Below are 27,555 nucleotides of genomic sequence, written 5' to 3' on the forward strand. Positions count from 1 at the left end.
ACTTTACACAAAAACCAAGCCATTATCTGCTTCAAATATTTACATAAAACTATGTAAAGAGACAGGAAAAAAAAAAAAACATTCTTTGGGTCTGACCATGCAAAACAATAAATAATGTTCCTGACAGTGCTTTGCATGGTGTTTTCACACATGGTGCTATCCAGCATTTACAAAAAAAAAAAAAAAAGAGAGAAAAAACAAAACAAAACAAGAATGGAAACAAACAAACAAACAAAAAGCTTCAGATTTTAGTTGGCTATACATAAAACTGGCCTGGTCCACACCCATCAGACACCAACCTAAGACTCGGCAACAAGACAAGCAGTGACTTTGACTCAGAGTTGGTCAGGTGCACCTCAACACTTTGGCTACAGTACACGGTGCGCTCGTTTGATCCGAGGAAATCCAGACTACTCCAAATTTTAAGCAAATTGTCGACCAAGATAGATACAGAAAACAACAACAACACAAAAAAAAAAGAAAAGAAATGTGCAACAGTTTTCAGTGAAAAGCTTAGAATACGTAGAAGAACTGCAGCATCCTGGAGGGGATGAAGCACTGTACATGAAGGATCTCAGATGTTTTCATCAGCAAGGCCTAAAAATGTTGCCAGTGACGCTCTCGTCACCGAAACACAACGAGCGGGAGCTTGAAGTTGACATTACAAAAGTACAGTTCTCACTCCTCTCATCTCCTAACAAGGCGACAGACAGTGTGCAGCTGTGATCCCGCCCACCGATTGACCTCGAGTCCTCCTGAAGGCCGGGTCCAGTCTGCACCCCTCCTCCCATCTTCCTCTTCCTCATCAGGCTGTGGCTCAGGTGATAACTTGTGGCTCCCAGGTCTGGCTGGCCATCTGGGGGCGACACTGTGTGATGACCAGGGGCCCCGTCGGGGCGTTGCTGTCCAGACAGAGGCCGCTGACCATGTGCTGCAGAGCTGTGCCTTTTGGCTTCCACTTCTGCAGAGAGAGAGGGAGAGATCCAAAAAAACCCATAAAAACCCATCGATTCATCTCTGTCATTTTAGTTTTATAGAAAGCACAGGTGTCCCCATGCACTCTGCGTTGTGTAATATTCCCTACACATAGACCATGTTTGTCGGCACAGGAGGTTCATGTTAGTCGTGAGTAATGGACTGAGTCAGATCTGGATTACTGTAATCAGATGAATGATTGACCTTGTCTACTCACAGTGGAAAAATCAAAGTAAAGCAAGTTGCAGTGAACAGCAATCTGCCATCGCACGGCAGAAGAAACAATTTGTTGTTGCTGATAAAACGTCCTGTGCCTGCTTCATCTGTTTCAGAGTTCAGCAGTGGGGTAATGTGACTGACTGCTGAAGAACTCTTTATTCTTCTGCCACGCTTTACTTCACCAGAAAATGTTGTAAATTCTGTTATTTTGACTACTTCGGTTTTTTTGCTTTGGGCTTTTTGAATAAACATCCCCAGGAGGGAAGTATCAAGAAGTTATAAGTTTCTGCAAACAAAGAAATAAGTAAAACATAGATCCCCAAAACATTGTGTTTTTTTTTTTTTTTTTTTTTAACTTCCTCGTGGGAGTTGTTTTCACAAAAGAAAAGAAATGTGAAAAAACATCACCTGCCTTTCAGGGCTTTCATATCTGAAAACTGTAGCTATCAAATCTTTATTTAGGAGGATTAAAAGTAAGAATATTTTAGATACAAAAACTATGTGTTTGTAAAATATATATATGAAATATATGAAAAGCACTAAAATGTTACTTTCACATTCATACATGTGTAATAATAATCAGATCACGCTATATAAAATGGTAAGCCCCTTACTGTGGCCATTTTTCTGTTATGTATGCTATGTTTGACTTTTAATTCACTTCACATGTCTATAATGTGAATATGTGGGAGGATTGAGTAAAACAAGTTTTACATTTTAAAGACAGATATGTAACTAAAGGGATGAGAGAGTGAGAAAGTGTCTCCCTCTTTAACAGACGGTCCACAAATCACCAAATGTTTTGGTTTTATTTATTATCTTGCTGATTAAACTGAACTTAAAGCAGCAGCAGAGCATGACAGCGCTACGTACATTTATGCTGAGCATGACAGACGAGGGGGTTGACCTTAAAACCTTAGAGGAGGGGGATTGTGTCCGTGTATATGTGTGTCACATCCTGTAAACATACGTGTGCGGTGTGTCTGTCAACGCTCGTGTAACAAAAAGAAGGAAGGAATAAAGTTTTGAGTTTTTCAAGCTTGACAAGCTTGACATTATATACAACAATATAAATATAATAAAACTGTCCACAGTAAATATTTAGAGTCAGTTTTCAGTCTTCAAATTCAGCTTGTCCACGCCAAAGACTTTCCAATTATTCCATTTGGTTCATTGTTGCTGGACAATACTCTTTAACAGCCAGAACTGTAGAAAATGTTGTCTGTAATATCTGAACCAATTCAGCTTTTTCTAAAAAAAATCTATAAATTAAATAAAAATGTATCCTAAGAAGGTAAAATGACTGGTGATAGAAATCATGACTGATTTCAAGCTCAGTATCACAAACTGGTAATAAACAGAAGTCTAATTTTCAAATATTCCACATATTTCCCTTAAAAAAAAAAAAAAAAAAAGGAAACTTGATTATAAAAGAGTTAAATACTTCAGTGTTCTTTTGTTTAGAGAGCCAAGTCAAAAACAAGAAAGAATTCAAGTAACTTTTCTCTTTCTAGGGGATTAAACAGTCAGGACAAAGGAGCCAAATATCTCCCACAGCAAGAACTGATTGCTAGTTAATCTCCCAGTGAACTCTCAAAGGACTGCAACGGGCCTGCAGAGCGATGAGAAGATGTTCTGGCAACAGCCCTGCACACTCACACAGATGGTTCGACTTAATATCTCCTCCTTCATTGTCATTAATCAAATCATGCAGCCAACGCGGGGTCCATATGGGCCTCGAATGTCCGACATTGTCCGAGGGGAGTATGAGGCAGGAACAGGGTGTGGTCTGAAGTTATGGGAGCGCTCGTTCTATGACATCTATAAAAATCTGCTTGGCGCTCTGAGTCCCTCTGGAATCAGCATCTGTCCTGGTGGAACCTTTTATCTCCAGATCATTCATGTCTCAATGGCACATCAAGGATTGATGAGCTGCTCCATTCCAAAATCATAACCGGAGGGGGGGACTAAGACCTACTGTTAACATGACTGATAGTGGAAGATTAAAGCCGGAAGTTGCTTTTGTTAACTCTTTGTTACCTTCACAACTCTACAAAAACAGCTCCTCATGAGAAGTTAAATGACACGTGTTGCAATCACTGACCTGTCTTGGTTCTTTTGCGTTGCACGGCTCCATCTTGACCTTTGACCCTGAAGTGAAGGCTGAAATGGCCAAGCAGAGGTCCTGCTGTCGGATCAGGGGCTCGATTAGCTCCCATCTCTGCGAAGCACAGAGCGGACACAAGTTAGAGTTCATGTGATTTGATCCTGCACAAATATTGTATCCGACATCATAAGTGTCTTTACAACATGCCACAGCAGGTTTGTATAAATACTGTTCTGAACTCAAAACGTGATGACCCAGAAATGTAACCACGCTGCAATTCATATATTTTCTGCTATCAATCAGAAGCTAATATGCTTCTGTCCATCTGAATTAGAGGTGCAGTCTTTAATTAAATGGAGGGACTGCTTCCTGGAAAGAGAAGAACCGTTCCAAGTTTTGATCAGATTCACTGCTTTGGCTCTGCATCTCTCACCTCCCTTTAAGGTTCGGCCTGCCAGCCTGAGAACTACCAACCGTGATGCCCAGGCAGCTGTATTGCATCAGTGATTCATACTGACAAATGAAACGAAGCATTATTTAGGATTTGGCATGCTGCTCCTTCATTATTCGGCATATGTTTTCAAGTTCTGTAACCCAGCAACAGAAGATGTTTTTTTTTTCACCTTGGCAACAGCCAAAGAAACTGAAGTAATGTGAGTTGATAAAAATTTCATATTTTCCAAGAGAAAACATAACAAAATTAATTTTTCTTCACCATTTCTGTTATTTACATAAGTCATGCAGCAATTTTGTGCACATCCAAGGATCCATGCTAACATTTCCCACACACTCTGAAACCTCATAACAGTGCATGAATTGTCAATATGCTCCTCTATCCGTGTTATCAGGTTGAACCGAAATGTGTGCTGAATTAAAAACCAATAAGTCAGACTTTCAGTGCCTGGTCCCTGACCTGCGACTGTGGCCTGCTGGCTCCGATGCCCCTGCACTCTGCGAGGCCCAGGATGTCGATCCCACGGGTCTCCAGACACGAACCGCCTTGTTTCAGCACACTGGACACCGCCTCCTGCTCGGGGACCCTGAGGGAAACATTTACAGGGCGAAAGGTCTTATTTCAACAGTAAAGAGCTGATGGACTGAATTCACTATTTACTGTATTTAGGTGGTCAGTCACACCACCAGGAAATCTGCCCTACGACAATATGTACTTATAAAGATATAGAATTAGAATGAGAGGTCAAAGTTGTTTGAAAAGAAGAGGTGTGGGTGCTGCTGGAGAACCCACGCCGACATTCCCACCCATCAGACATGACCCCTGCTGTATATTTAGAAATTAGGCTCTGAACTCGGAGCTCGCAGCAGCCCAGGGGGTTTCAACATGATTTTGTGCAACAAAAAAAGAAGACAGAAGAAAAGAAACCCCTCCAGCATTTATTATTGTGTATTTTTCTGCCTCTTCTCTGCCCTTTGGCCTCCTTCAGTAGTCAATCGAAATAAACGAGGGTGAATAAAGTATTTTCTATTTGCAGGTTTTCTAAGGGTGAGTGGAAGAAAGCGTTGCTTCTCCTCGGTGTTGCACAAGACACAGCGCTACATGAATATTAAAAATGTAATCAGAGCTACGGGTCTGACACAAAGTCGCACATATTCATATTTAAACCCATATTCCATTATTCTTCTCCTTCAGTTTTCACATTCCTCTGCTAAAATTTCTCTGGGTTCTCCTCTAATCAGTTTACCTGAATGTACAAGAAGGACTTTGAGGCATTACAAGTTTCCAAAGTAATAATGAGGGGATGACAAATCTGATGTGGTGATCCAAGTCTCCACCTCTCGTACAGAAGGCGCAGATGTTTTGAGTTATTTAAGTTTTTTGCCTCAGTTTCATTATATGCATGACATCATGACAGTTTCAAGATTCAACCTGAACGCCCTTGAGTCGGGTCGTACCTCAGCTCAGGGTAGACGTTCTCCATGTACCAGCGGAAAGGTTTGCAGTTCAGCTTCCGCCGCAGAGTTAAACGGTCAGTGATGCTACGTGATGGTGAGAGAGAACGAGAGGCGAGGAAGAAGGACATAAATTTAGGAAGGGGAGAAAAAGACAAAACATAAGACACAGCCAGAGAGACATTTCAAAACTGTATCAGCTGTTTGGTGGTGAAAAAAAGCAGAGTTAAATCAGCAACAACTAATTTCTGCTAATCAAGCCTTTTTTTTTTTTTTTAATCCTCCAGCACATCAGTCGGTTTATGCAAATATAAATGTCCCTAAAACACACAGGAAGGCATCGGCTGCTGGAAACCACGTGGGAGGAGAAGAAGGGCACAAAATAATATACAAACCTCCCAAAAGCTTTTCCCTGGGCTGACGGCCTGGCAGAGTAATAGTACTGCTTATACTCGTCCATCCACACCTCAGCAGCCCGCCGGGTGTTCCTGCGTGGACACAAACACAACACCTGCTCAGACACAGTAATGACAGTGCTCCTGGCATTCCTGCAGCCAAATCTAATGGCAGCGTGTAGCCGCAGCCCGCAGCTGCCAAAAAAACTGATAAACAACAACAACAAAAAAAATCCCTCAGGCATTTCATCATCCTTAAACTTTAGGTACGGGACGATGAGATCATTTGGATTCTTTCCGACATCTTGACTTGTTTGTGACAGTGGAAGTAAAAGATATTCATCCAGGATGAAATCCACATTTTGTGGTGAATCTGTGTTCAGGAGGCCATGAAGCGAAACTGAAGATGAAATAAACATTTTCTCACAGCATAAATCATCCAACCTGGTGTTTGTTTTGGTGGATTCTATTGAATTTAGCTGCTGAAGCCAAACTGATGCTCTGTTTTTCATTTTGTTTGCTACAAAAAAAGACAGACAAACCTTCCTGCAACGCTCAGCTAACGGCCTCGCTCAGGTTTTAAATTTTAAGTCATGCTGATAGTGCTGTGGGGAAAATAACAAAACTGCCCCAAGCTCCAGCCGGACACAGCAAAATAACTTCCCCTGCAGTTCCATTATCTCTGTTTTATCGTTACTTTGCTGACAAACTGTATTAATTCTTACAAATGCTTCCTGTCCTGTTCAAAGACTGCTGCCCCTCGTTCCCTTGTCAAACTCTTCAAACCTTCTGGACAGCAGGAAGAAGGTTTGAGCAGTTCACAGTTTTTACATTATGAGGTTCAGGGAATGGCTTTTCAAACAGCCCACTCGCTGCCACTGAGGTGTTACATTTGTCCGGTGAAGCACTTAACTTCACACCGAGCTGTGACACTTGAGATTTTAAGGGCTGACTGAAAGATTGGGCCTCTCTGCAGCCGGTGAACTTCCATGTGGTGTAACGACACTGCGGGGCAGACAGGACGTCGGGTTTCTCACAGACTGAGCCACTCACTTGATGTAGGTGAGAGCGTTGCCCTCTGGGAAGTCATACGGATGCCGCTTCCTGAACACGTGACCCACGCGGCTGCAGGGAAGAATCTCCAGACTCCCTCCACACATCCAGACGCGGAAAGAAAGCTCTGCAGCCGGAGATAGAGAGAGAGAGAGAGAGGGAGAGCGAGGGAGGGTGAGGGTGAGGGTGAGGCCGGTAACAGACGTGTAGTTAACCGCAGTGATGTCTGTCTGTTTCCAAATTAGACAGTTCAACTTCAGCCTCACCACGTTCACCTGCGTGCTACATTTCACGCTGCAAAGCACTATAATCTTTAAAATCAATAGTTTTGAAAGCTGCTGCGGTGGAGAAGTTAATGCCATGCTGCTGCCTCGCAAAATGCAAGGACACGTTTGGCATCCCGGAGCACAAGCTGCTGGACCACTGCAGCATCTGAAAGCATCTGCAGTCAGCTGGAGTCAAGACAGGCAGCGTCACGACTAAGTACAGGGAACCAGGACTCAGTAGAGAGTAGAAGCATGCACGGCTCCAAATGTTCCAGCAGGTCGAAACAGAACAGGTAAACAGTCTGATGGTTTAATTACGGCGTTCAGCTCCGAGCCGTCTGTGCACAGCAGTTTATTTAGATGGGTGAGGTTCATCTCTAACATTTGGAGAACAATACACTATTGCTTAATGTGTCCCTTAATGTGGGCCATGTGTCGCACCGTGATAAACAGCTAAACGAAAGATTGAAGATCAAATATGTAACTGACAGATACAAATAACATGATTTAGAAGTCGTGTATACACACTAATGATCTCAGTACAGACAAACAGGACTTCGGGGATTTAAGATGTTTTCATTGAATCAGTTTGACCATTTCATTGTCATTTATTTGTTTAACCTGAGCTGGAAACAGATGTGGTCTCAGAAAACAAACAAAGCAGTCAACGTGACAGATGAGCTGGCTCTCCTTCCACTTCCGCATGAACATAACTTTGGTAAGAGAAGCGTTTTTGTCCTTGTAAACACACGACTTAAACATTCAGCACACACCGAGCAGAAAAACCATAATTCTTCTCACTCTGCTCAACAACGGGGGGAATCCAGGTCAAATCCATTTTTCACCCCATCAATCTAAAGAAATACATTCTCCTATTAAATGTAAAGCCATTTTCGGAGATATGGATGTGTGACTTATGAAATGAAAACCCAGTTGTTCATCTTTATTGGGCATAACTCACTCAGGAGCAGTTTTACAGTCTGCTTGAACTTCGCCAGCAGGGTGGAGTTCCTGTAAAAGTCATTATACTCACCAAAGTTCTCGCCTCCCCAAATGTCCATGTGGGTGTCGTACTGTCCCAGGTGGTTGAACCAGCTCTTGTCCATGACGAAAATCCCCCCAGCGATGACGGGAGTCCTGCAGAGAGAGAAGGAATAGGGCCGTTTTATATTCTCGCCGCCTTTTGGAGAAGAGTCAAAATGTAAATGTGGTTACACGAGAATAAAATCCCATGACTCTTAAACATTTCAAGTATGAGCCGAAGGACATCACGGAAGAACCAATCCCTTATTTATGTTTGCATGGAGAACAATTTAATATATGAAACAATGCTCCAGAATCACAGCTGAAAAATCATTTAATGAAATCATTTTCATATTTTATCATCGACTGTCTCTTCTGTCTCAGAATTAGCAAATATGTATATAATATACTGTATGTTCATGACGAATCTCTTCGTAAAGGCGTACCTGATTGGCTGAGTGGGGTCACTTCTGGCCATTTTCTGCTCAATGGGAATCTGCTCCCATTTGAAATGGAGACTCCAGTCAAACCCTGACAGAGACAGAGACAGCTGTTAAATTTACAACCACTGTGTCCAGACGCCAGGATCCTGATCCTGCTGCCCAACATCCACACCAAAGCCTGAATTTTAAATCCAGAGTGGCTGAAATCCATTTGGACTTTATTATGACGTGAAGAGTTTGTGAAACAGGGGTTTTACTCCACTCAGCTGCGTCTTATTGTAGCTGTTACTGCTCATGATTTGTGTTTTGTGTCCTGACCTCCTCTTAAGTCCGCAGAGGCGGCCAAGTAGGCGAAGTTATCCAGGCTGATGACGTCGATGATGGGGCTGACCACACGTGTATGGTCCTGCACAGGGAGGAGGAGGAGACACGTTATCATTCACAGCACAGACGTCCGACAATTACATTCTAATCAGCCATATTTTGACGACCTGAGTAGACGTTAAGTTTGCTGTGTGCATCTTCACTTCACTTTTCCTTGTTGAGCGTTACCACCTCACAGAGAAGCTGGAGATGTCGGAAAGCTTAAGGCCTTTTGTTTTTGATCCATTTACATCTCATTTATTGAACAGATATCAACATGTGAAACTGTGCACACTTCCTCTGATTAGATTTGATGGTAATATAAACATGACATGCAGAACTGTGATAGAAACAGATGCAGTGAAATCCTGATGCACAGTTAATCGAATGATTAACTGTGCATCAAATAAAGAACATCAATTATGATTACTTGTTTTGCATAGTTTGTTTGTTTTAATACTCAACTCTTGATGATTTTGTAAGAAATCTGACTTTGGACGAAGTTAAAAGTTAACAGAAGGTACAAACTGAGGACATTTTATTAAACAAAGTTTTAATCAGACAAGAATCATTCTCAGGTTCTTAAAGCTCATGTAATTAATCAAGCTGTCTTTGTGTGTGTCATGAGGACAAAGATGAATATTAAATATTGCACCACACTGAGGGGCCAATGACTTTGTGTCCCAGAAAGCTTGATCTTTAATCGTTCGGATTTGATAAGCAAAGATGGTTCAGTTGATTGCTGCTGTGTGTTTGCATATATTAAAATAAAATAAAAGTAGGACTATTAAAAAGGATAAATTAATAAATGTATTTGCATTTGTGAAGGACATGAATGGCATACTCCACCCACAGTTCATAGCGGACATGAATTGACGAGGGATAAACTCTGAACCTCCTGCTGCAGACGTAGCGTGAACCCAAAAGTAAACACAGCAGAGGAGAGAACTGTTGACTGCTGATAGGCATTGTGTGTTCTTGTTGCCTGTCTGTGTGTGTGTGCCAGCGCCGCTGTTTGCCCATGAGGCATCTGTGTGCGTGTTTGTGTAGTGCATCGGCTTAACACGAGGACACTCCCAATGACTGTTTCCAATTAGAGCCGGCCCTCTCTTTGCTCAGAATCTGAACCCAAGCCTGAACTTTGTACTCATTGCACCCGGGAAAAAAAAAGTGTGGGGGAAGAGAGGAGTGATTTTTGTGGGATGTCACTCAGCCACAGCAATCTGGGAAGTGATGTTCTCAACAGCTTCGAGCATTCGACATTTACTGGACTTTTAATGAGCCTCTGTGATTTTCGTAATGCACGAGGAAGCTGCGCTTGCAAAATGGATGTCACTGATCAACTCTCCGTAGTTCTTTGCTCTTTTGTTCTTTCTGTGCTGTGATTCTGCCTCTTACATCTGGCTGCCTTTGATCTCACTGATTTAATAGTATTTTTCTGATGGAAATTACAGCACATGTCTCTGGGGGGCGGGGGAGCACAAATTCACATGAGAAGATGAATTTAAAAATGGCAGGAAATGGAAGGCATTATCTGCGATTCCGCACTGCGCGTTATTAAAGACACAGTTTCCAGTCGACATATGACGTGAAGATCTCTGTTCCTTTGCTTCATCACACAGTAATGTCACATCAGTGTCTGAGTAAAAGACCAACAGAGGACACGCTGTCCTGCTGGGGTTAAAGGTCAAAAGCAAGTCTTCTGTCCCCCGCTGCTCATGCTCATATTCAGAAACACAGTATTTTGCTTCTGTGGATCCGTTATCTGGAGTCATAAAGAATAAAATCTGAACAACAAACTAAAGAAGCAACAGATGGGATGCTTTGCTGTGGCATTTGGCATTTGGATCTGATTTGAATTCAGAAACAGCTCAGTCGTCCCCTGCGCTGTTTTCTCATTTTGTTATTTTGTGAAAAGGTAGAAAATTGAGGATGCGGCCCCCAGCTGATGGGCGATGGCATTCAGATGGCTTCACAGTGGGAACCCCTGCTGTTTATTTTTATTTCATTCAGGGTCCTTTTCTGCTGTCTAACCACCATTATTTTTCCACCTTCGGAGAGCATGTCCAGAAGTTTTGAGACGTTGTTTTCGCCACATTTTATTATTAGTCACTTACAGAAAATCTAACGGTGTGTATCTTTTTGTCATTGGAACTACTTTTAAGCAGTCTTCATTCTGCTGGCTTGTCTGACTTCAGTTAAAATGAACCAGCTAACATGAACAAATGGACAGCTGCAGTATACTGGTATTCCTTTTTCCATCAGCCTACAGACTATTCTGCAGCAGTTTTTACCTAATCAGTGAGGCTTTCTGCTTCGAAAGCAGCGATTTGTCTAAATGAAACACCGATTGTTTTTGGTCCAGTAGACAGACGGTTCCCACCCCAGAGTCTGGTTCAGGGATAAACATGGAAGAGCTACAGGAGGATGATTCACAGGAGAAAAACACGTTTGACTTTTTTCAGACCTTCAGGTTGATCGTGTTGCAGTTTAATTCACTTTAAGGAGGTGAACCAGATAAAACACGGAGCGGGACATCATCATTTTTAGCTACTGTGCTTCTTAAGGGTTTAACAGCCGTAGCAAATAATCTTCAGCACATTACGGTTACTCACTGTGGTCTACGAAATGAAACACATTTCACCCAGGAGGCCTTAAATATCACCTCAACCTCAGACAGAGAGAGTGAATATTATAGACTGTACATCTCACTGAACTGCAGCTCGAGTCCCTCAGCACATGTGAGCAGAGAACTCATTACTGCTCCTAAATTACTAATTAACTTTCAGCTTTTTCTGGTCGCCGTTTTGAACAATTTGAAAGAGTCACTGAGTTGCGTTAAAGGACGCTGTGAGCAGGAAAGTTGAAGAGCTCTCCTGCTCTCAGAGGCCTTAACGAACACAGGACCGTGGAGCAGCCGGCCCCGAGGAGCTGGAGCTTTAGTACTGAACCCTGCGCTCTCATGACTGCTGGGCCAAGAGACTGTAATACAAACCGGATGAGTCAGAGCGGCCCGGAGCCGAGGATGAGTGTACAGAGAGACACCCGCAGCCTGTACAGGCCTCTGAATAAAACATGCAGATTTCTGAATGATGTGGTTTGAATGGGAGATTTGTTGCATGCAGAGTTTCTGAATGAGTTCAGGCTGTTGTTCTGTCCTTTTTTAACAAACTGCAGAGTCCCGACCTTCTGCAGGGCCACTGCTCACTTTCTCACACCGTAAGTGAAAGCAACTCCTTTTAAAGGACTAGTCTGACATTTTAAGAGCTTCTGAGCATGAATGCTGGAAAAATGGGGGAGATGGCTGTTTTTTGAAGGGTTAAGAAGTCCACCAGCACCTTCAGGTCACATCACAGCTCATCTTATAATAGAACAGTCTAGCACATAAAACTGTGAGGAACGCAGGAAATGAGCGTTTCTGCTTTTTTCCGGAAAAAAACGGATATATTTTCTAAAAGGCTACAATCAACTTCAAATAGAGAATTAAAACTGTCTTTTTTTGCTCTTCAGTGTTTTCCAATCCTGCTGTAGATACATAGCTAGAAACTTTAATAATCCTGAAGGAAATTTAAGAGGTCCTTTAGGTCATTTCCTGTCAGCATCTCTGCCAGTTACTGACTACAAAAAAGGCTCAAAAGTCCAAAAATAAATCTTACAAAAACAAAATAAACAAACACACACACAAAACTCTGAGGTAATGTGTTAATTAGTCAGCTTTCAAGGTGCTAACAGGCTACATGTAGCTTCAGCCAGAAGCAGGCTGGGCTGTTCCATCTGCTTCCAGTCTTTATGCTAAGCTAAGCTAACCAGCTGCTGGTTCCAGCCACGTATCAACCAGATATGAGTTTAATTTAGAACGTATCGCTGAGAACAATGCACTGTGTATTTAATGAAAAGGAGCAGAGGAAAAGGAGAAGGAGCTGCTTTTTTTTTTAGAGACAGGGAGGAGCTGAGTGGAAAAGGGACCGGAAGGAGAAACGAAGCAGCTCAGTCTGACTGTCGGCACACATGAGAGGAGATGATCTCTGAGAGAGAAATGTGAGTTAAATCAGTTCCTGGGGCAGAGTCACTGGGAGGGTTCGGCCTGTGATGGGGGGTGGCAGCAGGTTTGTACTGACATGGGAGGGGGGAGAGAGCCAGAGCGATTCAGCTCCCACCATGTTCACCATGTCTGCAGATACACCGTGTCAAAGCAGACAAGTGAAATTAAAAATGACAGATAAAATTTCATTCCTGTGCACTGTTTCATTATGTGTCGCTGAAACATTCACGTGTGGATGCGGCGGTGGCGTCCCCGGGGGGGCTGCATAATCAAATCTGCAGCATTCACAATCAGAAAGGCGCTCAGAGCCGCCGCTGCAACACGAGACAGACCCCCTCATCAGCTGTTCTCTTTCAGCCGGGGCGAAGACCTAAATCTTAGCTGAACAAGTTCAGTGTTTATTTAACCATACGCAGCGCCAACCGATGACATCACAGCCATCTTTCCTTGCAGTGTGACATCACAGTGTGTGTCTGTACCTCCTTCACTCTCTGGATCATCGGCTGCAGCCAGTCCGTGTTGACCTCGCAGTGGCTGTCCAGAAAGGTCAAGATGGAGGCCGTCGCCGTGTTGGCTCCTCGCACGCGGGACCGGATCAGACCTGAGAGAGGCGAGAAGCAGGAGTCTCACTGAAAGATGTCGGCCTGATGTCGCCACATTAGAGCCAGGACCGAACCTGATTTTAGATTTTAGGATGACCTTTCCTCACAAACTAAAGGAGACTCTCCTTTGTGTAACTTTCTAGTTTCCATTAAAGTCCATTTTCACTCTTTTTAAGTCACGATTTATTTCCACTGCCTTGTTTCTTATTGTGACTTTGCAGTTTCTCTCACTGCTGCACATTTACAAGATCTTTATTGCAAATACGGGCCAATAAAAACGCCATGAGGCTCCCATGAAAAGAGTCCACGGATTTGACATCCCACTCCGACAACACTGTCAGACCTTTGATGGACAATCTTTATCTTTTTTATTTCCACCTATTTTTTCCTTCTCAATACTTGCTGCCTACATTATTCACAATGTCGCCCTACGGCAAACAGTTCGGTAACTCAACACCCCCAGATTCCTTTTTTTTTTTTTTTTTTTAACTGCCAGTTTTAGCTCACACCGTTTAAACACTTTCTTTTTTCATCCTTGACGCTTTGACAGATTTTCCACAACTCCCTTTAGAGCCACAAAAGGCTTCATACAACGTTATACAACCTTTTTGTTGAGCGGGACCCGTGTAAACACTTTGAATGTGGGGGATTATTTTTGGTTTTTCTGTAATTTGCATTCAATCCTCTGATAAATATTTCTAAAGTGCGGCCATTTCTCTCTCTGAGCGATACGAACAAACTTATGCTGACGACTGTCTGGTCCAACTGAAGACTATGAAAAATGATAAACCAGGTTCAGTTAATTCAGAAGAGTCCAGACCAGGATGCAAAGGACAAAACACATCGAACTGGTTTTAAAGTCCTTTGCTTTCATATTCATTTTCGTTTTTAAGCAGGTCATGGTGGCAGCTTCATGTCCTCAGTCTGGCTTTTCTCTAAATGTTTTAGTTCACTGTATTTTTATGTCTCTTTTTATTAACTCTCTCATTTTTGTATTTGTTTGCTAAAGTTATTCCAGATTTTTAAATCAATTTTACTGTGCTTCATCAAAAGTTCCATATAAATAAAATTTCATGGACTGATAGGTGGATGAACTGATCAAACAATGCATGAACAGGCCTGAACATGAGTAGGTACGGGGACTGAGCTGAATTCCAGCATGTTGAGGTGTTGATGTGTTGACGGAAACGTTGTGCTCTTAATGGACAAACTGCTGTGATGTGTTTTTTAGTGACTGCTGTTCTCTTTACAGCTGACGCTTAACTGTTGATGACTTCTAACGTTCAAAAGCCATCACAGGTCTGTTATTTTCTGATAACCTACAGAACAAAGCACACACAGCACAATGAACACATCCAATTTTATTTTCACCTCATAAAATTTGAAGGTCAAATGAAATCATTTAAGGCCAGCCTCAGCTCGCTCTGGGCTCATGTGACTCGCTGGCCTGAATCCAAAGCTCGTGTTTTGCCAGCATGTGGTCAGTAAAAACCCAAACAAAGATTTTAGTCTGCACTGAGAGCAGACACATTTAGTTTGACTCAACTTTTATTTTGGAGGTCGATTTTAATCGAATTCAGGGATTTAAAGGATTCAGCTCAGAAACCAACGAGGGCTGCGTGTTGTTCTGCAGTTAAAGGACAAACCTGTGACACATTTCAGAGTGATGGACGAACCACGTGTGTAATAAAATATGGACTGACACCCAGACAGAGTCGTGGATGAGTGTGTTTCATCTGTTGTGTATTTCTTTATTTATTTTGTGTGTTTCTGTGGGGAATATTCACAGACAGTGGAAACAAAACGATCGACTGCAAATCCAGTGAAGCTAAATATGAAGAACTCACCTCCTTCCTCTCCCTGGGACAAAGAATCACTTTACTGTTTTAATTTGTGTCGTCATATTTAACTGTAATTGTCTTTAATTCTTAATTTCTTAAATTTGATATGTGTATTTCTACTTATATTTGTTAAACTTTGGCTTCAAATGTTTATTCAAAAGAGCTGCATCATCACTTTAATTTCATTCAGTACTATGATTTGTCCTGTTTTCATTTCCAAACACAAAGTTAATAATAAATAATAGATAATATAAAATAAAATAAAATAATAATAATAAATACAGAACAACAACCTTAATGTGTCCAGATCTGCTATTTAAAACACGACACTTGTAATTTCAATTAAGAAGCAACACACAGATTTATTTTCCTAATGTGGTTGTAATGTGCATTTGCAGTAAAGGCTGAGCGATGGGATCATTACTTGTTAGCTGTATGATAAAGAATAATCTGAGCTGTGATGATTAATATTATATAACATGCTAGTGCGTCGTGGACATGAACCATATGGACACAGTGAGCTGTGAGCAGGAGGCCGGGCCTCTTTAGTCCACTTTGCTCTCTACCTTTGTCTCCCTGGTTGCAGATTTTCCCGCCTCTCTCCATCATCTCCACCAAATAAAGGTGCAAAAACGGCCCCAAAACAACAATGAAAAATACTGCCCGCCCCCCCCCCCCCCGACTCACCCTCTCTCCTCCCGTTCCTCAGGCAGTGCACTTTGGGGATCTGAGAGAGCAGCTGGCAGTCCTCAGCTGGGGGATGAGAGCAGAGGAGATGGGATGTTATGGCGGGGGCAGAACACACACAGAGAAACACATCTCCGCTCGCCTGCCTCACACAAGCCCACGAACACACCACATTCCCAGCATTTACAGTAAACATAAACACAGGCGTCGTTATATGGACACACACCCTCGGCAGAGGCCGCTGGTACCGCAGCACAATATGAGCTGAAACACATCACAGCTGCAAATCCTGCCCATAAAAAGTCCAGATTTCAGCGTGGAGGCTCAAACAAAAGAGCTTCATCCCGCCGGTTAATGAAATTCAGAGCAATTTTCCATAAACAGGCCTGATGAGCAGCCTCGTCCATTCATCCAATGTCTTCTTCCACATGAGTAATATCTGGCATGTGGACAGACATCCAAATCAGCACACAAACACAGGTAAACATAGACACACACACACACTTGAGAGGATTAGCATTAGCAGCAGAGAGTGAGGGTGATCTTGCTAAGGGATTGTGGGTAGATCAAGAAGGCCTCCTCCAAAGCAGCAGCCCGACTGTGTTGACATGACAAGTTCTAATCCTGTTTCATTAAATTTGTTGTGCTGTGTGTGCACACCTGTTTGTTTGTGTTTACGCTGCTGTACGTGTGACAGTCCTACAGCTGGAGTGTGTGTTTGTGTGTGTTTGTGTGTGTTGAGGGAGCTTCGTTCAGTCAGCGAAGAAGAGCAGGAAGTCATAGGTCACACCCACCGAGCAGATGTTGTGTGCTTTTAGCCAGATTGTGTGAGTCCATCTGTCCTTATGTGTGTGTGTATAAGTACATGCTGCATATTTTATAAATACACATGCATGTATGCGGTTGTGCATAATCTGAATATAAAAAAAGTTTAAAATGAATAAATCAAATGTAATTAAAAATGAAAGAATACATACAAAGGGTGAAATATTTAAGATTGTGTTGATGGGAGATTTTTTTTCCCACCAGTGTAAAGACATCAGCTACTTCCTGCTGATGAACACCACGAATAACGAAATAAAAAGACGATTCTGTGCATTCATTCAGAGATAATGTCATAACGGCAGTCGTGATTCAAAGTGGATCTAATTTCCTGTTAGTCCAACACAGCAAACTGTCATTTCTTTGACACTAACAGCCGTTAAAATTAGACCGTAGTGTTTACTGCAGTGTATTTCTGTCCCAACACCAGGGGAGTCACATGCTGCCGTCTGGACCCGCCGTAGAGACGCCTGTCCTTGATTAAAGACGGGGTCGGACAGATTAAGGCAAACCTTAACAGGATTACAGCCGGGCAGGCCGGTCCTCCCTCTCACCCCTTTAATGAACTTTACCTCCTTTGTGTGTTACTGCCAATTTGTTGCAACAAAATAAACATAAAAAAAACAAACAAACAAAAGAAACCTGCTCTGCTTGTTGTTGGCCGGCTGCTCTTTTCAAAGTATTTCAAGTCTTTCTGACATCATTTTGTTTGTATTATTAGGCGATCGATATGGAAAACAGTCTCTGCCCTAATGGAGCTGAAAAAGGATGCTAATGGATTTGAGAACAGGCCAAACTCGCTTCAAGGACCATTTTATGTCAATTCATTGAGGTGCTCTCGGTTTGTGAACTTAAATTCACCACACCCGGAGTATCGGGTTCTGGTACTGATTTGTAAGTCCCTGGACAAATTTATGGACTTGTTTTGTAATGTGTTTACAAGATCTTGTTGAAGTCTTTTGAAGGAACCATCATGTTCATCCAACATCCTGCAGTGATTTTGGATTTCACAGATCATCCGGCCTTTAAACCGCGATTTAAAAACAGCAGTTTCGTCTTAAATGTTTTTCCTCGGTGGGAAAAAACGGTGACTTTTAATAAAATGCAGCCTGAGAAAGTGGCATCACAGGGAGGCTCCGAAGAGGAGCAGGAGGAAACAGTCAAGGTCACAGACTGCGTTTGAAACGGCTTCACATCATCATTAACACCAAGCAGCGAAATCTGAAAGCAGAGAGGGTGTTAAAAGTGTCGCTCCAGGATTTGCTTTGGTAGGAACGGGATGACTCGGAGCCCGTGGGTGCAGGTAAACTGGCAGCAGCAGACAGAGAATAAAGCAGACATTAGTGAGCTAATGGAGCTCCTGCTGCTGCTGCTGTTTAGATGTCTGGCCAGCTATGACACCTCTGAGTGTGTGTCTGCACCCGTGTGTGTGTGTGTGTGTGTGTGTGTGTGTGCACGCCTGAGTACACAGTGAATGTAGGTCGCCGTGCTGTTCACACAGAACGGAGATGCATGTGGTGGTGATTACAGAAAGCGCCATGGACAGCAAGAAGCATGAGCTCATGTAATTCTCCTGCTGATTGCTGACAAAAAAGGGGGAATAATTACTAAAATATGTTTCTGCTGTAATTTCCCATTCCCCCTCACTTGCATGAAAACATAAACGGGCTCTTTATGGTCCCATTAAACTGATTCATCTCCTAATTTTATTCACGTCGAGGCTAATTGGGCTGCTAATTTGCTTTTACATAAAATATAAATCAGCAGCTCCAGCTCCTTAATGCCTCGGCCACGCTGTTTTCATCCACCTCAGAATCAGGAATGTTCCTTTGCCTGAACACCTAAACAGCAGCCGTGACATCCATGATTTTAGAAGATCACAGAATCCATCAGAGCCGCCTTGCTCTCCTATAGAAAAGGCTTGTCCTCCCCAATGATGTTGGATCAAAGCTGCTCCTCACTGCCACTGATCCTTTCTCTTCCATTATTTCTCAGCCGTGGTGGAAAGACGAGGGGGGACGCCGCTCTGGCAGGTAATGTCATTATGTAGGCAGAGTGGTAAATCTCTTTGTTTTCATTAACTGTTACAAAAACAGCCGACGTAAACCAGACGTCGATGTTCTGGGCCACATTGGGGGTCTGGAACATGTTAAAGCCATTAACACATCATTCATTCAGGGGGTTCTGGGTTAAGTTCTTCTGTACCACACTTGGACGGGGTCAATCTCTCTGAACGACATGTCAGCCCTGTGACGGAGAGGTCACCTTTCCAGGTTAGACCCCGCCCCCGTGGACAGTTTCCTACTGTGAGAGCGAACCAAAGTATCTGAATGAGCGGGATGAAAAGGCCTCACAGAGCTTCGCCTGAGCTCGAACTCTCAGTCAATAAAAACAAATACAAACTCACGGTCCGAGCTGAAGTCGTCTATCAGGATTATCTCCTGAATCAGAGACGGAGGACTTCGCATCAGGACACTAAAGGGAGGGAGAGGAGAGGAAGGAAAACGTGAGTCAGTCCCAAAGCGCCTCGATAATCTGACTGTTTCTGTCGGGCCTCATTACCTTTTGATGGTGCGGAGGAGAGTAGAACGGGCCTCATTGTGGAAAGTGATAATGATGCTCGTGGAGGGAAGGTCGGTGTCGTAATTCAGAGAGGCACATCTGCGGAGAGAGACGGAGTGTGAGCCGGTTTATCATCTCTCACACAGACGTGTTGGATTCTTTCAGACGTCTCTCACACACACACACACACACACACACACAGGCTGGGCGTTGGGCAGCTGGGTCCGGCAGCGGTACACTTTGGAGTCGCCTCGGCGTTGTTGCTGTAGTGACGCGGAAATATCTGGTTGCCAGGCAACAGTGGCGCAGATTCCTGACCCTCTGCTTTAATCTGCTACCTGTTGCTGGGAGCTCTGAGCTCAGGTCAGAAAGCATGCGGAGGAAACGGTCCACACCACCGACTCTGCTGCTGTGCAGCAATTACTCCACAGCAGGAGAACAGCAGCACATAAAATAACTATAACAATAATAACAATAAAATGCACTTTGTCTTCATGGAGGAGCGTATTCATTATTAAAAGGTGAAGACTGATGGAAGCACACACTTACTGTATCATTGCCTTTGAATGGCTTGTTTTGTGTATTATTGCTGCTCTGTTTATGATTCACTTATGTCTGCTCTTCTTATCTAATGCCTCAGTGTACCTGCTAACAAGATTTTTCTGTATAGAAGCAGAAAAGGTTTTAATTACTGATTCATCTGCAGATTATATTTTCCAACAATTAAATTCAATAGTTTGGGCTTCAAAAGTAAAGGAAAAATGCCTGTTTTGCAATTTTCATCTATATTTGGAACTGTTTAGAAAGCAAGGACAAAATTTTGAAAAGCAGAAACACCAACAGGTATATCTGTATTCTGGGACGACCCTGATGAAGGTCAAACGCTGATTTTTGCTTAAAAATAACTAAATTCAGGCATAAAAATCTAAATATATTCGATACAAGGTGCCAGTTTAATGTTCTATATGCAGGCCGATTACATACTCTTACTGACATTGTCATCATTATTCAAATCGTTCCCAGACTTTCCTCGAGTCTCTTAAAAGGCGCTTTAAAAACCACTTCATCTGCCTCAGTCTGAAAGAGAGCTGATTTATTAATTCCTCCCATTAAGTGCAGATCTCACTTGGCCCATCTCTGTGTCCAGGATGCAAAGGTCAGGTGGGGTCAGCTGATCTTTCTCTGCTCACCTGTAGTGTCGGGTGTCTCTGATGGCTCGCTCGCTGCCCAGCCGGTCGCTCTCCTGCAGGTTGAAGGCGTGCTCCCTGTACGGGTCGTCCCCCGGCTTCAGCTGTTTGCCCGCCAGGTAGGCTTTCTCGTCGAAGCCGCCCAGAAGATGGACCTGCTGCTCGGCCCGGGGGGGCTGAGTCACCTGCAGAATGACGACAAAAGGTGCTTTAAAGTCAGCCAGACAGACAGGTGAGGCTCACTGAAGGTACAAACAAACACAGACGGCGTCCTCTTGTTGGCTTTAAAGTTATTTTGTGCTGATCATTTTTGATAGAATCTAATAAACGTCATTATTGTTGCTTTATTTTAATTAAATGTGTATCATAAGACAGAAAATAGCGAGAGTGACATCTTCGAATAAACGCTCATTTCAAAAAGGCCAGAGAAGTTCAGCTGCAAACCGCCAGGGACCGTTTAGAGCCAAGAAAATGCTTCTCCACTCATCTTTTATTCTTCCAGCCTGCACTCGGGCTGATTGATTTGACATTAGTGAATGTCAGCCACTTTAATAACTGAAAAATCATTTGAAAAGCGAAACTGTGAAACATTTCTTTCTTGGAAACGTGAGTGATCATGATCAGTCAGCATGAACGTCGTTGAGATTTGGACTGAAGGCACAACGTGAAGATTCTGACAGTTTATGAACTAAACCATTCATCAAATGGTCAAAAAAAAAAAAAAAAAGTCTTTAGAAGCATGATCAATAATGAAAACTAATGTTAATTACAGCCTGACAAGCTCCTGAATTCAGAGTCAGGAGCGTTTAAAGATATTGAATTTCTAAAGATATGAGAGAAAATGAGAAGAAAAGCTTAAAAGTAGGCTATAAAACATTCTCTTGTGTTCATTAACTAATTGATCATGTTTACATGGCACCTGATTGGTTTCTCAGTCCTCAGCCAAGGTCAGGTGCTGCTGCCTTTGGGAGCAGTTTGGGCTTCAGGGACACATCGACATGTGGATCGAAAAATCAACACCGAGCCTAATGGACGAGTCGGCCCAGCTCCTGGGCCCTGAGCAGCCCGGATCAACCCCCCCACGCTGCGGTGCAATCCTGCTGCAACACCAGCCAGCTCGTCTTCCATCGCACCAACCTTTAAACCCATCAGCCGAGTGATTCAAATTTTAAAGCCATTTTAATATGCAGGTCACAGTGTCAGTGCTAACCGAGCAAAATGGGATGGGAACTCATCAAACCAGTACACACAGTCGATAAATCCTCAGTAATTAATGAACGCTCCCCCGCAAGGAGGTGTAATGCTGGCTGGCAGGCCGGGCCGGGTGAGCGGGAGGTTAAAACAGCTGATGAATACAGAGAGGCGAGAAGGAAGGCCTCATCAAAGAGTCACAGCAGCAGCAGGGTGCACAGACGGAGGAAGGCTTTGTTCTGCGCTGCGAAGACCAGCTTCAGCTGAGCCTCGGCTCATTTTTAGTCTTTCCAGGGGAGCAGCACGACCCAGAAAGGTTCCAAGATTCACACTCAAACGTGAGACAGCGGATACGTCGTGATATGGCTGCCTTATCCTGCCGTTCCTCTGTCTCACAGAAACAAGTCAGCTGTCCTCCTAAACCCCCTTTTAGGAGGCAGAAGAACAGATGGAGGTAAATAAAAACTAAAAATCAACCCTGCCGGACTAACAAAGGCCGATCACAGTTATTATTTCCGGTGTAGGAGAGTAATAATCTCATTTTCACTGCGTGACATTTAACTCTAGTAAAATGATGCAGCTTTGACAAATAATAAATGTTGTGATGCGATGTTGTAGATTAACATAACAATTGATCGGTCAGCTGAGGGAGATCAACAAGGGAGGCTACAGAATATGAAGTAATTAAAATTCAGCCGCTGAAACTTTTTAGAATTATTTGCATTATGCTGAAAGGGGCCAGTGTAAATACGCGAGATCATTTCTTTTTTATTCTGACCTTTATTCTAACCTCTGATCAGAGTACATCTCCACTTGTGTCCATTTAATTGAATAAATTCTCCAGTTTTTAGCCTTTTGTACGTGCACCTGTTAGGCAGTAACTCTCATTCTCACTGGGCGCCAACCGGTTTAGCAGCAGCTGCTTGTTTTGGCACTTTTCTCTCAGTTTTCTGTCAGGGAAGCCAACTTCCTGCTGAAATGTGAGAGTCTTTCTAAAGCTGTTACATTATTGTGATTTCTTATATACTAAACAGTCTATTTACTGTACACACATGTAAAAAAGAAATAGTAGCAGTAGAGGTGCAGCTGTTCCTGCGCAGCTTTGGCTGAATTAACTATGCTGCGTTCTATCTCCTCCAAGATGTGCACGCATTCAAATATGAGGCAGAGATTTTGGTAGGAACGACGAGATATTCACTGAACATACGAGACTGTGAGACTGCAGACAGCTCAGTCAGGGAGCGGCCCTGATGTGAAGTTGACCTAAATTTTCCAACACTGTCCAAATCATCTGCAACATGATAGGAAACGTGTTTGACTTCATTGCTTCCACGACTTGGAGAGCTAGAACTTCATTTGAAACATAGGAAATGTTCTTTTCTGTTTCTGTTCTTATACATCTTAATTACTGATTCTGCACATGTGGAGACATGGCTAGTAAAAAAAATAAAATAAATAAAACACACCACCGCATTAATTCACATTCTCTGAAACATTCGCATGCATATTTTGTGCCGTGCGTGCGTGTGTGTGTGTGTGTGTGTGTGTGTGTGTGTGTGTGCACACAAGTCAAAGCAAGCTTTTGCTGCATTGTCCAAAGCACCTTGTAAAGGACACCAGCGCTGTCACGTGTCTGTAGCAGACACACCGAGATGACAGAGTCAGGCCAGGACGACGACCGGAAGCAGACTGGAACAAGTGTCTGAAAACTATTTTCAGTAAGTAAAAAAAAAAACAAAACCCCAAACGTGGCCCAGGCGTCCTTCCCTCCTTCGCTAACATTCAAGTATCACAGTGATTAATGCAGAAAGTGGCACTTGGAGGATAATAGTAGGACAAAAATAACAGGAGGCACTCTGCGGCTCTGCCCGCTGAATTAAATATGAGCCCCGTCTGGAAGACGAACATGTGTCTGCTGCTTCCTTCAAGTCCAGTTTAAAGACTCAACAAATTGTTTGAAAGTAAAATGTGCCTGATTGGCCAGAAACAAAGTGGCGCAGATGCGGGTTCGAGTCCCACGTTGGGGTCTGATGACACGTCAGGCGTGAAGACACTGTCTTTTGTTTATGCGTGATCACAAAGCACTGTCAATCACACACTGAGAGAGATTTGCTGAGTTTTAAATTTGGGATAAATAAAAACCCAAAGTGCTTTTTTTTTTTTTTTTTTTTTAAACTAACTGGGACTGTTGCACAGTTTCATGTTTTAGGGCCTTTACAGCGAGCGTAGTTACTGTTGGAGTCTGTTCTCTGTCGTCCATAGTGGAAAAGGAAAGTCATCCAAACTCAAACAAGCGCTGAGGACATTTAAGTCTCCTGTGAAGTGTTTACATGGGCACATGCTGATTTCATGAACTGAGCTCAGCCCGAAGCGAGGACTGACGGCTCGATTAAGAAAATGCTGCTCATGATCTTTGGTTTTCATCTGTGCTTAGAAAACTTGGCCCCGCATACGAAATGACAGCAGGAGGATAAAGACGAGGGCAGCCCGGACGGGGATCTGAGGTTCCAGCCCACGGGAGCACATGTGCAGGTCAGGGAGCCCGCTGATGGATGCTGAATGGAAATAGACAGCCAGCAGGGAACAGGGAGGAAGCGATGTTAGCAGAGGATCAAACGCTGTTAATGAACAGAGAGAGAAATAAAGTAGGAAGGGAAAGAAAGAAAGCAGCCTCTGAGCTTCAGGTCAGGCCACCTCAGCAAACCTCAGCCAGTTTGGCGATAAAGGTCAACGACCCCACTGAGCAAATCAGAGATTACAACAGAGAGAGCAAGAAGCTCCTCTTCAAAGTGCACCGTTCAAAGTGCGATCTGATCAGGTTGATCTTCACGCTCTGAGTTTGGGCAGGATTGCCACGACGGCTCCGCTGTTTGGCATCTGAGTTATTGAATCCTGCGAACAACACCGTAATGATTCTGCTGCTGCCGGGCTCAAACTCCCTGACATGTTGGCACACATCGTCGGCCACAGCTGAGGCTGTTTTATTGGTCTAGTTTAAAAAAAAAAAAAAAGCTCCAGTGAGCTGTGTTTCCTCCACAGTCTGTCTCTCCCACAAGTACACTTGGATAAAGATATTCCACTGATTTGTCTGACAGTTTGGCCGCGGAGCTGCCGGGACAGTCAGCAGCTGCAGAGTGAAAACAAAGAACCGGATTGTTGTTTTTCTTTTTTCTTTTCTAGATAATCTCTCAGAAATTTAACAAGATTTAAACTCACTTTCACACCCGCAGACTCTCGCGGGCTCCTGAGTTGTGTATGCTTGAATTCAAGCTGTCACATTAGTGGCATTTAGTCTAAAGCTGCAACAATCTACACTTTCAATATCAAACAGTTCTCTGGTTTCTTAAAACATAAAGCAGCTATCTGAATATTCCACTTTGAGCTGTGAGACACCAGATTTTCTGTCATTTCAGATTATTATTACAGTTTATTCTAAAGCGCCAACCAACCCAGTGTTGGACTCACTGTGTGTTATTGTTCCTTTTTTAATGGACTCTTGAAAATAATTAGATAAATGAAAGTGTTCACAGCCCAAAGACATTCAGTTTAAAAGCAGAATATTCTCCCAGGAAAGAAGCTTGAATAAGATAAAAGCTGCAGCTCAGTGACCTCATCCAGTCCAGTTCTGTGTTCACAGACCAAAATCAGATCTTCAGATATTTAATCTTTTTACACTTAATGTAAATCAGACCCCTGAAGCCACCCAGAGCAGATCTGCTAATGTGAGCTGGCGTGGATTCAGAAAAGCAGCTCCAGGCTCCAGTGCTGAGCGCTGGAGGGACCACCACACCTTCAGCCAGATCCTCCAGGCAGGCCCAGACCTGATCCGGCTGAATCAGCGCAGTCTGCCTCCTCTTGATCTGTTTTACCGCCTCACGAGTTCAAACCCCAGAAACGGTCACAGCGTCGGTGCGCAGGACGCGCAGGACTTATGGAAAGCCTCTTACGGGTACTTGAGGTTCTCTCCGGCTGTGTGGGGGGGGGGGAGGGGGAGAGGGGGGGGGCAGCAACACAACGCCGACCAGAGGTGTGAGGGGGGCTGGATGGATGGTGAGGCAGAGCCGGCAGCTCGTTCCAGCTGTGCACCAGCACCTCCTCCACACACACACACACACACACATCAACATGCAGCACACACTCTCCTGCAGCTCCCCCCCCCCTCCCCTCCCCCTCCTGACTCACTATCAGTGGGATGGTCCGGTCGTCCCGGTGGATCTCCAGCCGACCGGGGGCCGCCTTCTGGCCGTGGCTCCTGCTGCGGGTCTGCGCCGCCGCCGCCGCCGCCGGGGAGGTGTGCGGCTTGCTGTCCTGCCACAGGTAATAAAACGTCCCCAGGATCCAGGCGACGGTCAGAATGGCGATGGCGTTGGCCCGTATCCTGCGCATGGTGAGCCCATACGGAGGGCTCCGGAGGGGGAGCCCGGCTGCTTCAGGTCCGTCCGCGGCTCGGTGCTGATGGTGGAGTCGCGGCGCAGACAGCCGAGCTTCTGTCTCCTCTCTCCGCCGGAGCGCTGCCTCTCTGCCGGGATTTGCGCACCGATGGAGCCAAGGTCCTAGCGCCGAGCCATATCACTCACACACAGACACACACAGACACACACACACACACACACAGACACACACACACACACTCTCACCATCCACCTACCGGCTGCTCTGAGCAGAGGATGTTCACTCCGCATCCAGCAGGACAGAAACACTTTCACATCATCAGGGAAACAGATGACAGATTCATTCCTCCACTTTTTCACCTCTGATGAATTGTGTGTGTGTGTGTGTGTGTGTGTGTCAGCAGCTCTTCCATACCTTCCCCTTTAAAGCAGCAGTCCTTCCCTTTGTTTGAACCAGGTTGTGTAATAAGTGCATGATAAGCAGTGGTTGGTCCTTTTCCTGCTGCTGCACCTTTCACGCTGCTTTATTTCCATTTTAAGCTGCTTTACACTTCAAATCCTCAGCATTTCTTTGGCAGCTTTAATTAGCCTGGTGCGTTGGAGAAATGGATAATACAGAGCTTTGAAAATCGAGCACACTGTTACAGATTAAACTGGTTTCCAACCTTTCTGATTTTTATTTTATTTTATTTTTTTTTTACACAAAGCAGCATGCAGTCAGGATCACAGTTCTGTCTGTGAGCTCCACTGGTTCAGAGATTCATCAGTAAAAGTGCAAACGATGTTTGATTCTCACCAAGAATCAAACATCAAAAAACTGGAAACTTCTCTTTCCCCTCCTGTCAGTCACCTGAGCACTTCTCGGATTTACCTGCCGTCCTGTGTTTGACCACAAAATAGATAAAAACCAGCTCCATCTGATGCAGCAATGCAGAAACATGCACCTAAAACAACCTGTATAAATGAGAAAACGTGTTGATCTGAGAGGACTGACCCTTTTATTTCTTCCACACTGCTCCACCCGTCCAAATGAAACCTGCACATTTGCTCCTACATATTTATTCAGTGTATAAGAAGACTCATTATTCTGCATTTAAATGAAGAGCCTCCAGCTCAGCCAGAGAAAATGAAGTGATGCAGCTGAATTGATCATGAAGAAGAAAGATGCCTTTGCAGTCTTTGAACTCCGGCTCCATGAATATTCAACTCCTCCCAAGTTAATTCTCCATTTGCTTAGCTGACCTCTGCAGCTATGACTTATTCAAAGTAGGAATAAATCATAGGCATTAAATAAAATGCAGCATTGGCACCCCTGTTCAGAAATCCATAGCAGTCTCTAAACGGCTGCACAGACCAGCAAAGAAATCAGAGCAGAGCAGCAACACCCCCGAGGCATAACAGAGCTGAGGAGGCTGAAAAATCTCATCTTATTCCGTCGCTCTCTGAGCAGAAACATAAAAACAGTCCACAGTATGAGC

The 27,555-nt window shown here is 43.8% G+C and overlaps 1 protein-coding gene across 2 annotated transcripts; it reads right to left on the minus strand.

Moving 5' to 3' along the window:
• galnt16 (UDP-N-acetyl-alpha-D-galactosamine:polypeptide N-acetylgalactosaminyltransferase 16) lies at window positions 1-27,555 on the minus strand. 2 transcript variants are annotated; one of them, XM_029493466.1, is made up of 16 exons: window positions 26,493-27,555; window positions 25,869-26,385; window positions 20,499-20,680; window positions 19,309-19,407; window positions 19,154-19,221; window positions 15,925-15,990; window positions 13,274-13,395; window positions 8,708-8,795; window positions 8,393-8,477; window positions 7,957-8,060; window positions 6,658-6,784; window positions 5,605-5,697; window positions 5,213-5,296; window positions 4,215-4,341; window positions 3,299-3,415; window positions 1-961 (listed from the first exon to the last, which is right to left on the minus strand). In XM_029493466.1, the coding sequence occupies exons 2-16, from the start codon at window positions 26,070-26,072 to the stop codon at window positions 818-820; spliced, it is 1,710 nt and encodes a 569-aa protein (XP_029349326.1). In that variant the 5' UTR covers window positions 26,073-26,385; window positions 26,493-27,555; the 3' UTR covers window positions 1-817. The 2 variants fall into 2 exon arrangements, with proteins under 2 accessions (XP_029349326.1, XP_029349327.1); XM_029493467.1 differs by lacking the exon at window positions 26,493-27,555 and having other exon boundaries at window positions 25,869-26,205; window positions 26,335-26,384.

Source organism: Echeneis naucrates, chromosome 22 (genome assembly GCF_900963305.1).
Source record: "Echeneis naucrates chromosome 22, fEcheNa1.1, whole genome shotgun sequence".
Taxonomy (NCBI): Eukaryota; Metazoa; Chordata; class Actinopteri; order Carangiformes; family Echeneidae; genus Echeneis; species Echeneis naucrates.